A 10,390-nucleotide genomic window follows, 5' to 3' on the forward strand; every position below is an offset into this window, starting at 1 on the left:
CCTGCGTGGAATTTGCCGAGTCAGAACCCATTATAATCAATGAGGTAGGTTGGAGTAACTCTGCATAAGACTGTATTGGTGGAAATATATCACTTGTGTCCTCTGTTCCTTTGCAGAAAGGCATACCAGAACTTCACCTATTTTCTGTTCTTTTACACTGTGGTGATTGGCCTGTTTTCCTGTCTGATGAGGCTGTTGCGCAGCGTTGCTGTGGGTACCTGGCTAATTGGACGCATAGACAGGACGGTCATGCCCAAAGGTTATGAAGCCTGGGATACGGGTAAGTGTTTGGGAGCCCTAGATGTTCTCCAGTGCACCTATGCATATATAATTCAGATTAGCCTGTACACTTCCACACATGCCAGCTGGGTGACCTTGGGCTAGTCACAGCTTCTCAGAACTCTCTCAGTCCCACCTACCTCACAGGGTGTTTGTTGTGAGGGGGGGAGGGCAAGGAGATTGTAAGCCCCTTTGAGTCTCCTGCAGGAGAGAAAGGGGGGATATAAACCCAAACTTCTTCTCCTCCTCCTCCTCCTCCTCCTCCTCCTCCTCCTCCTCCTCCTCCTCCTCCTCCTCCTCCTCCTCCTCCTCCTCCTCCTCCTCCTCCTCCTCCTCTTCTTCTTCTTCTTCTTCTTCTTCTTCTTTAAGTGTGGGTGTGGGATGTTTTGGTATATTCAATTTATAATGGCTTGCCCTTCCACTTAGTGGTCATAAACCATAGTTCTTCAACACTTAGGGTCCGAAAAATAATGGACTTGATGTGTATCAGGGAATAACCATTCTCTCTCTTCAGGGTTCAAGACATGGGTTGGTATGCTGCTCATGGATCACTACCATACGAATCCCTGCCTTGTTTTCTTCTGCCACATCCTTGTTACTAGAAACAAAGAAAAAGAGCATCACATTGACGGGACTAAGCTGATGGGAACAGGTAAGCTGTGTCCCAGTATGCTAGAAGTTAAATTGTCATCTGTTTGTGACCTTGTGTGTTTCAGGAAGGAGAGGGACTCTGTTGCCACAAAATAAACTTGTGTACCATATTTTGTTCTCATCCTATTTTTTTCCTCATCCTAATTTTTTTCTCATCTTTATCCTGACCCACCCAAGTGTTCTCTCAGATTAATTCTCAGATGAACGGAGCTCCCTCAGTGGAACATTCTGTTGATTTGTGTGATTTGGCTATTCTAGTGGGGGATGGCAGCCACCTTTATGAACTAAATCTTCATAATTATATCCCATATTTAAAAATTATGCCACAGTTTCAACCATAAGAAGATACACATAAACCAGGGAGCCTCTCTCCCTAAAAAAAAACTTGCCAACAATACAAGGAAGTAAAGTGTAACAATATTGTTTATAGTGATCAATACTAAGTATACATTCATATACAAGTTGGTACAAAACAATGGTACTTATCATGTAGTGCTCAGTCCATTCATAAATTCAAAGACCTTTCATGAATGATGTGCGCACCAGGAGTAGCTGAATGGAAAAACCAGCGCGTGAGGTGGCAAGTGAATGGGAAGAAAGCAATCTCCTCCGCCGTAGAGCTTTCTGGATGGTCCAAGCTACAGCTTTTTTTTGCGTATATTAAATCCGGCGGTACAAACCGCACCGGCAGCAGCAAACTCCTCTCGGAAAACTTCTACGCGGTCCAAACCGCAATTCCTTGTAAGTATATCCAGCTAAGCAGTACAAATCGCTTGACAAGCACTAATTGTAGGCAATGCGATCCGAGTCACAACTTCTTATAGATGTATTCAATCATGCAGTGCAAGCCGCTCAATTCACACTGATAATAAGCATCGCCTTAGATACGAGCAGAACGCTATGCGCTAGAAGGCGTTTTCGATTCTTCATCAGTGCCATCATATTAAAGTGCCCATATGCAATAAATTATTTCTAAAGGTGCAATATTGATCACTCAAATTCATGAACCTGTCACAGGATGTAACCTCTCAGACTCATGTGGTGTCATTAACAAAGGGCTACATTCATCTCGCGTGTGTATCAAACTTGCGATTGCAGTGTGGCATGAAGTGTTCTTTACTGTTTTGAAGTGCACTTCACACCCCTCAACTTGTAAATCCTCACTCCCTCTGATACTTGAAATTCAGTGGAACCATTATGGATGGAAGCAAACAGCATTTTTCAAGAGAAAAGTTTATGTGTTAGAGGGATGGTTATCCACTGTTGTTTCTGTTCACACATTAAAATGATAATCAGATTAAAACTACCATCAGATTTTCCAGGTTACTGGAAAAATTGAAACAATGAGATATTTCTGTCTCTTCATCAAAATGAAACATGAAGTGAATGAGGTATTTTCAAATCTGTGCAAATTTACATAACAGCTTAGTTGGGACAGGCAGCCCAACCCAAAGGCCAAGGCGACCAGAGAAAGCGCCAGTGCAGTGTCACCCAGCTTCCCCCAGAGGGCTTTCAGGTGACATGGGGAGGCAACTAACCCCCCCGCCACCTAGAAGACCTCCACTGAGCTAAATTGAGTTGTGCTACACATTTGGGTGTAAGTTCCAAACCCCAATTTATGCGTTCCCACCCTAATGCTGGCTCCACCCTTGGGAACACCCTGGTCGCCTTCCCTGCTCACCAGCATTCTTCTATACATGGCACCCATTTCCAGGTTTTGCTGCCACAGAAAAGTACCTGGCCGCCAGCACCTTTGCCCTCTCCACTGGCAGGGGTGCCTCCATCAGCCCATTTGCCCTCCCAGAGGTTTGCGATGATAGTTGCGTCAGGAAAGGAATGGTTCTATGTGTGGAGTGGACGCTGCTTCTTTACTTTCCACTGTGGAGAAAGTGTTGACTTTCAAGAAGTCTAGTTGCTTTGAGATGGGAAAGCAGAAAAAAGTTAACACCTTTAGTTGTAAATTAAGATTCCATGATATTCTGTCTCCCCATAATGCATAATGCCTATTTCCATGTGAACCTCCCCTGAGGTAACCCTCAGAGACCCTGCTTCAGTTGCCCCTATAATCTGAGGCTAGAAATCTGAGAAAGGGCTTTCTAGGTCTTTGGATCTGTCTTCCTAGGGAGATTTGTCTATGTCCCTCTGTCATTGTCTTCTGCAAGAGGGTGAATACTTTTTTGTTTGGTTTGGCATTCCCTCACTAACTCTTATTCACCTAGTTGTGTGTATATACGTGCATGCATTTGTGTGCTTTACTTGTTTCAAATATTTTGTATATATTTCTATTTAAAAATTCTGTTTTAATGTTTGAGTTGTTTAAATGTTCACCATCTAGGGAACCCTGAGTTGGCTGGGAAAGTGCCATAGAAATGTTTTAAATAAATTAATGGGAAGGTGTAGCATTGGTGCAGGGAAAAGTAACCTTGGTAATGGGGTGGGGTGGGGGTGATCTGATATAAAGCAGCCTAACGTTTACATACTGTATAACAAGAAATTATTGGGAAGGCATAGGTACATAAAATGAGTAGAATTTTTAAAAAGGAAAAAAGGAGCTAGATGATGATGATGATGATGATGATGATGATGATGATGATGATGATGATGATGATAATAATAATAATAATAATAATGGAGATAAAGCAGCTAGTGCATGTAAGGAGGAAGAATACCTTGGGGGTGTCCCATCCAAATACTAGCCACAGATAAGGCTAGTCTTGCCTATGGAGATCCAAAGCTTACAAGAAGAATGCTTTAAATAAAATTTTCAAATACAGTGTATTATTATTGTTGTTGTTGTTGTTGTTGTTGTCGTCGTCGTCGTCGTTATGGTAGATTTCACAGCTGCCAGATCTTTAGCTGGTTGTTGGCCTTCATTACAATTTGAGCCTCACCCAGAGGCCTAGGAAGTTGTAATGTATCAGTGTAGTATTAAATTGCTAGCCTACTTATTCGCAGTGCAAAGTTAAATTCCATTTTGGTGAAAAACAAAATTATGTATCCATTGCCCTAGCTATATAGTTGTTTATCCTAACTTTGAGGTGTTGGTTCTTGTATGTTTCATTGGCATAACTACATCATGCTAACTTGAAACATACCTGAATGATACTAATTTGACATGCATTCTGTGGAGAGATGACTTGAGGAGCTGCCTGTCATAACAGGGAGAGGGTGTAAGGGAAGTAAGTTCCAAACATGTTTTGAAATTATGTCCTATTACCTTCTCTTAGATCATAAGGTGTCCCTCAGATCCAGGACAAGATGGCTGCTGCTGTACACGTTGCTGAACAACCCCAGTCTTAGGAAATTCAGGAAGCCAAAACCATGGCCTCAGGCTGTGGATTTCCCTCTGAACTATTCTGCCTGATGAGCTCTGCAGCTGAAATGGTGCCACAGAAGGCCATAGAACAGACACTCAGATTGGCAAGACAGTGAATTATGATTGGAGCAAGACCTGCAGGGAACCTGACCTTTACCCCACTAAGAGTGGGAAGCAGGGACGTCCAAGTGATACCATCAAAGGTCCCCAATCTTTTTGGACCTCTGAGTGCTTTTTGGATTTTGAGAACAGGTGTTGCACACCATTGGGCTGCTGTACAGCAAACCACAAAATAGTTGCCATGGAGGCTACATTTAATGACAAAATATTTGAAGAAAGTGTTTTCCTGTGATGAAGTTGGATGTTTCCCAATTGAGTGTACCCTGCAGACACATAGGAGATGCTTCCTGGGCTTGTCTGAAGCGCATTCTTCAACAGCATGTTGGAGGAAACCCCAGAAGGAGCTTTTTGCCTTAAGGAATGGATGCTTTGGAGGATGAATGCAGTGGGTGCCCATAAACACATCAGTGGGTGTCATAGAGTCCAATAGATTCTGTGCTGGGGATCACCAAGTTTAGGGCTACTTGCTGACCTCTTGCTTATATTGTTTTCCAAACTGATTGTGTGGAATGAAAATCAGAGGCACTAATCAAAGCAGGAATGAGTCAATATTGTGCCAGAAACTGACATGTTCAAATACAGGAATATACGACACTGTCTTAACCTGACAGGTAATTAGAAACAGAATGCGTTGCACTCTGCCGCTCAACTGTTTCCTTCGTGTGCAAAAACCATACATTGATGAAGACATACAAAAGTGAACACAGTGTTCAAGTGCTACATGACAGTGCTATAGCATGAAAAACATATATACATGTCTATCCAGCACAATAATATTTGTTACGCTTTCCCTTTAAGAAGATCGAAGTCCGCTCCTTCATGTTGACAGACGAACAGAGAATCTGAAATGGATGTAGAGACTCAGTACAAAACGCAGAATCTGTTAAGGAATCATGTGTACAAATGGGAATATTGTGCTGTATAGACACGTATATATATATTTGATGTTATAGCATTGTTGTGTACCACTTGAACACTGTTCACTTTTGCATGTCTTCATTGATACATGGTTTTTTGCACGTATGCACTAAGTAAATAGTTGAGTGGCAGAGTGCAACGCGTTCTGTTTCTAATTACCTAATTGTTACGTTGCACTCGCTCCTGTTTTTTTCCCCACTGTCTTAACCTGAGTCAGGCAACTGATCTTTAAAGGCCAATGTAATCTACACAAACAGACTCTCTGGAGTTTCAGATGGAGATCTTTCTTATAATCTACTACCTAATTGTTTATAGGTAGAGGTGCTAGGGTCTGAACCTGGGATGATTAGCATGAAAAGCAAAGCATGTGCTCTATTAGCCATTGCATTGCCTCAAGGAAGAGGGGTACAAAAGATATGCTTGCTGAAAATTGGCTCTTGTGTGCAATTTTTTTAAGCACCCGTGTTTCATTCTGGTCTCTGCACACCATTAGAACTGGAATTCAGGTAAGGGAGACATTCACTGCCTCCTGATAACTTGATAACCTGTGACAAGACAAGGTGATTTGGGCAAGGTGATTACAAGAGCTGTGGCTCACCAACTCTAGGTCGTCTTAGACAGTTCATCTGTTCTGTGCCCTTTCTAGTCTGATGACAAGTTATAGGATAAGAGATGGCACTGGTGGCTTCAGTTTGTGGCCTCTATCTTTGTTGTTCCTTCTAGATTTATGTACAGCTTTTGAAACAATGGCCGTACCATCTTGTTGTAATGTTTAGAGGCATAACTAGGTTTTGAGGGTTGTGTTTTTGGATTGGTTTAAATAATTTCTGATGAACCAAACCGAGAGGCTTGCCATTCAACATCAATGGGATTTGTCCTTTTATCCCCTGTGCTTTTCAGTCTCTAAGTAAAGCCATTAATAGATATAATTTCTGGATTTGGAATTAGGTGCCATCTATATACCTCTAGCTGGATGTCCTGGTGATGTGGTGGAGGTATTGAGCTACTGCCTGGCTGCTTTGGCAAAATGACTAAGAGTTAACAGATTAAAACTCTGTCCCAACAAGACAAAGACAGTGCTGGTTGAGAAGTCTGACGCCTTGAAGGACATTGTGCTTCCCATCTTCGGTGGGGTTCAGCTGACCCTTGTCCAATGGGTACAACATGACTGCAGGAGAAGCAAATGAATGCATCTGCAAACCCCCCCCCCATTTTCCTTTCAGTTTTGTTTAACCTTGAAGATGCCCCCTCTCCAGTCTGGGCACCTGGATCCATCTCTTTCTTATGGTGCCACCCATCTAACTTTGAATGGCCGGGCAATCAAAGCAGGGCCTCCAAAGATGACCAAAGTTAATGGGTATGTGGGAGGAGGCAGTTTTAAAGGCATATTGGTCCCAGGCTGTACGGAGCTTTATCGGGAATATAACTGGAGTTTCATCAAAAAGAACTAAGTAGAATTGTAACCATCTGCCACATGAGGGACCATCTTTATTTTAGAAAGCTCTGCTTGGGGTCCTAGTATCTACCTAACAGAACTAAGTAGGCACTAGGATCCAAGTGGAGCATTCTAAAACAAAGATGGTCCAGCACATGACAGATGAAGTTGCAATTCTACTTAGTTCTTTTTGTTGAAAAGGGTACATGAAGAGTAAGTATTATTATCTGTTTACTTTATGTATTATAGGGCACTCGCTGCATTGTTTCCTACTCATGTTGTACCATTTTCTGTGTTGTTTTGACACATCGTGTACTACTTTATACTTTATTTCAGATTTCTGTAATCTTTGTCCTTTTACAGTGTGTATTCATCCTACTGATTGTGTTGGTTTACACTGTGCAGCCTGCCTTGAGTTTTGATGTGAAAGGAGGGCTATAAATAAAAAAATGGAAAGTTTGCTCCTTTCTATTTCTCTCAGCAACAGTTCTGTCAACCGAGCAGAAAATCCCTCGAGACTGGAAAAGAGTGGAGATCAATGGTTATATGCACTGCAGTTTCCAAATATGGTATTTCTTCAGTGCATCTGATCAATCCATGATTTGCAAAATGAAGGAGAATGCTCGAGTGGATAGAAATGAATCATCATAAGCACATGGCAATCACAATGTGGGTGTCGTATTTTCTACCCAAATTTACACTATGAACAGCCACCCAAACATCTTCATTTCCATGGAGTTTTGAGGACTACTCAAAGGAAGTCCGTCACCCTAGACCAGGGGTAGGGAACCTGCGGCTCTCCAGAGGTTCAGGAACTACAATTCCCATCAGCCCCTACCAGCATGGCCAATTGGCCATGCTGACAGAGGCTGATGGGAATTGTAGTTCCTGAACCTCTGGAGAGCCGCAGTGGGGGGGGGGGGGTGGGGGGGCAGGGGGGGGGGGGGGGGGGGGGGTGAAGCGGGGGGGGGGGGTGGGGGGTGAGAGAGGGGGGGGGGGGGGGGGGGGGGGGGGGTGTTTGTGGGGGGGGTTTGGTGGGGGGGGGGGGGTTTGGGGGGGGGGGGGGTGGGGGGGGGGGGGGGTGGGGGGGGGGGGGGGTGGGGTGGGGGGGGGTGGGGGGGGGGGGGGGGGGGGGGGGGGGTGGGGGGGGGGGGGGGTGTGGGGGGGGGGGGGGGGGGGGGGGGGGGGGTTTGGGGGGGAGGGGCGGTGGGGGGGGGGGGGGGGGGGGGGGAGGGGGGGTGGGGGGGGGGGGGGGTGAGAGGGGGGGGGGGGGTGGGGGGGGGGGGGGGAGGGGGGGGGGGGGGGGGGGGGGGGGGGGGGTGGCTTGTTTCATTAAAACCTGGGTTCTTTTCTCCAATAACTCCAACCAGCTGAGGTCTCAACGATTTTTATTGAAAAACAGAAAACAAAGAAATAAAACTTAGATGCAGTTAAGGGATTGCTTAGGTGGTCATATCCCTTTTGGTTCTTTGTCCCCATTCCGGGAACCCATGGCCCAGAGATGCTTCTCTGACCAGGTCTCAAGATGGAATTCCAAAACCTTTGTTTTCCCCTTCCCAGGAAAACTCTGTTCAGGCCATGAGGTAACTTAGGCCTTTGAAGTTTCATCCTAGCACCTCTGCATAGTTTCCTGTCCTCCCTCCAGGAGATCAAAAGGCAAAGATGCTTTTCACAGTCATATGTGACTTTGCTAGTTTTACAGTACTATTCCATCACACTCACTCTGTTAAATTCTTTCCCATATGCTGCACTGGATGGCTAATTTGCAGGCACAACATATTCAGACAGAGTTTGTAAATATGATCTGGTCAGCTTGTGTCCTTGGGACATATTTTATTGGAGTGTGCAATTTGGTCTGAGAATTTGGTTTGAGAAAAGATATTTGTCTTCCCTCTTAATGTATGTGTGTGCGCCATCGAGTCATAGCTGACTTATGATGACCCTGTAGGTTTTCAAAGGAAGGGATGTTCAGAGATGGTTTGCCATTGTCTGTCTCTTTCATGGGCTGAGGGAATTCTGACAGAACCATGGTTGGCCTAAGTTCACCTAGAATATTTCAGGTAGAATGGAAGTTCGAACATGGTTCTCCAGATTAGAGTCCGCTGCTCTTAACCAATACACCACTCTGGCTCTCTTCCCTCTTAATAGGCTATATGAATTTATCTTCACCCAAAAGTTCAGTTTTTCCTTGTGGATAAGGATTTGAAAACCACCTTAGCAGTTGCTAAATATTTAGGTGTGGTGATTGCCTGTTAGATGGCTGAATTTTAATCTGCTCAAGACCTTTAAATCAGAAGAACAGTACAATAAAGAGTATTGAGGTGATAACTGCAATAATCAGAGAAAGATCTCATGTGGACAGCATATTACCACCAACTGCATAATGCCCTGGGGATCTTACATGCTACAGTGCCTTTTCCCCAGTTTTTGACTCTGTACGGCTCCGCAGTTCTTCCTGGGAGTTGAGGCAGGGCCGGTATGTAATGCCCCTGCTGTTTTTACATGACCCTAGGGCGTGGGGGAGAAACCGTGGATTTTAGATTGGGGGGGCGGGGGGGAGGTTTGAAAGTGTCCCTAATGGGAGGGGAGCGATTCAAACGCATATGGATTTTAGACGGGGGTGGGGGATTCTGTCACACACCCAGTGCCTGTTGATTGGTGGGGTGGACCAGAGTGGTGAGGCGGGGAAAATGGCCCCAGTGGCATTTTCATGGCAGTGGAAGCACACAGGCAAGCAGAGTCACACAGGGACATTTCAAAAGAGCCTCCAATTGGGTGGTTTTTTGAAAGCCGCAGGGAAAAAGGAAAATGGTGGTGCAACACAGGGGGAGACCCAGGGCAGCTTTGACGGCCATGAAGAATTCCAGGCTGCACTGGGATATTCCCTGTGCTAACATCGACACAATTTCACCATGAAAAAATGGTCTTGGAAACCTTTCCTGTGAAATTATTCTGCACACCTTTATTACTTCTGACGTTTTCTCCCTTGCCTCTTCAGTTGCGTTAATTCCAAACACTACTGCTGAAAACATATTATCCCAAATGATGGAAGGATGTCATCAGTAATGCAGAAGAACATCCCTTCTCCGCCTTTTTTCTTCTGTGCAGGCGCTCTAGCATTACTTCACAGTGACTTTTTGAAGCAGCAGTTTAAAAAAATGTCTCAGTCTTTTCTACTATTGAGATTTGAGAACCACCCACACAAAACGGAACAGGGAGCATTACCTGAAAGAACAGAAGCACATAGCCTCCCCCCCCCAAATTGGCTGAAGGGCGACTATACAGGGGAGTAGATAAGTGCCAGGGGGTTGGTGGGACAGAGAAATAAAGACTGTTTCAATGTGATCGTATGCTCGAGGGAAGCTGGCTTGGAAACCGATTTAAAAAGTTATGATAAAAGTGCTCAAGAAATCAACGGAAGAAAAACGGAGGAAAAACGTTTCTGGAACCAAATGAATGACAAAACATGAGGAGTTCAAAGAAAAAACCATGGTATTTGGCAGCAAGATTAGTTGTAAACAATTTGTGCGGGAAAGCCCTTTGATACGTTGTTGGTATTGTTACTGTCTGCAAAACGTTGGTATTGATAGCTCTGAACTGTAACAGCATCTGTAACTTACAAGGAAAGTATTTCACAGAAGACTTGCAGAATACCTGGTGCCTGCTAATAC

At 44.6% G+C, this 10,390-nt stretch overlaps 1 protein-coding gene across 2 annotated transcripts in view; it reads left to right on the top strand.

Moving 5' to 3' along the window:
- The window catches only part of LOC125436802 (stimulated by retinoic acid gene 6 protein-like), a 53,815-nt gene extending 46,637 nt beyond the window's left edge, over positions 1-7,178 (top strand). For both annotated transcript variants that reach the window (XM_048504114.1, XM_048504115.1), the window contains 3 exons: positions 117-280; positions 794-931; positions 4,158-7,178. In XM_048504114.1, the coding sequence (XP_048360071.1) occupies positions 117-280; positions 794-931; positions 4,158-4,294 (439 nt within the window). In that variant the 3' untranslated portion in view covers positions 4,295-7,178. The remainder of the gene's footprint in view (positions 1-116; positions 281-793; positions 932-4,157) is intronic.
- The last annotated feature ends 3,212 nt before the right edge of the window (positions 7,179-10,390 follow it).

The sequence above is a fragment of the Sphaerodactylus townsendi genome, linkage group LG07, assembly GCF_021028975.2.
Source record: "Sphaerodactylus townsendi isolate TG3544 linkage group LG07, MPM_Stown_v2.3, whole genome shotgun sequence".
Taxonomy (NCBI): Eukaryota; Metazoa; Chordata; class Lepidosauria; order Squamata; family Sphaerodactylidae; genus Sphaerodactylus; species Sphaerodactylus townsendi.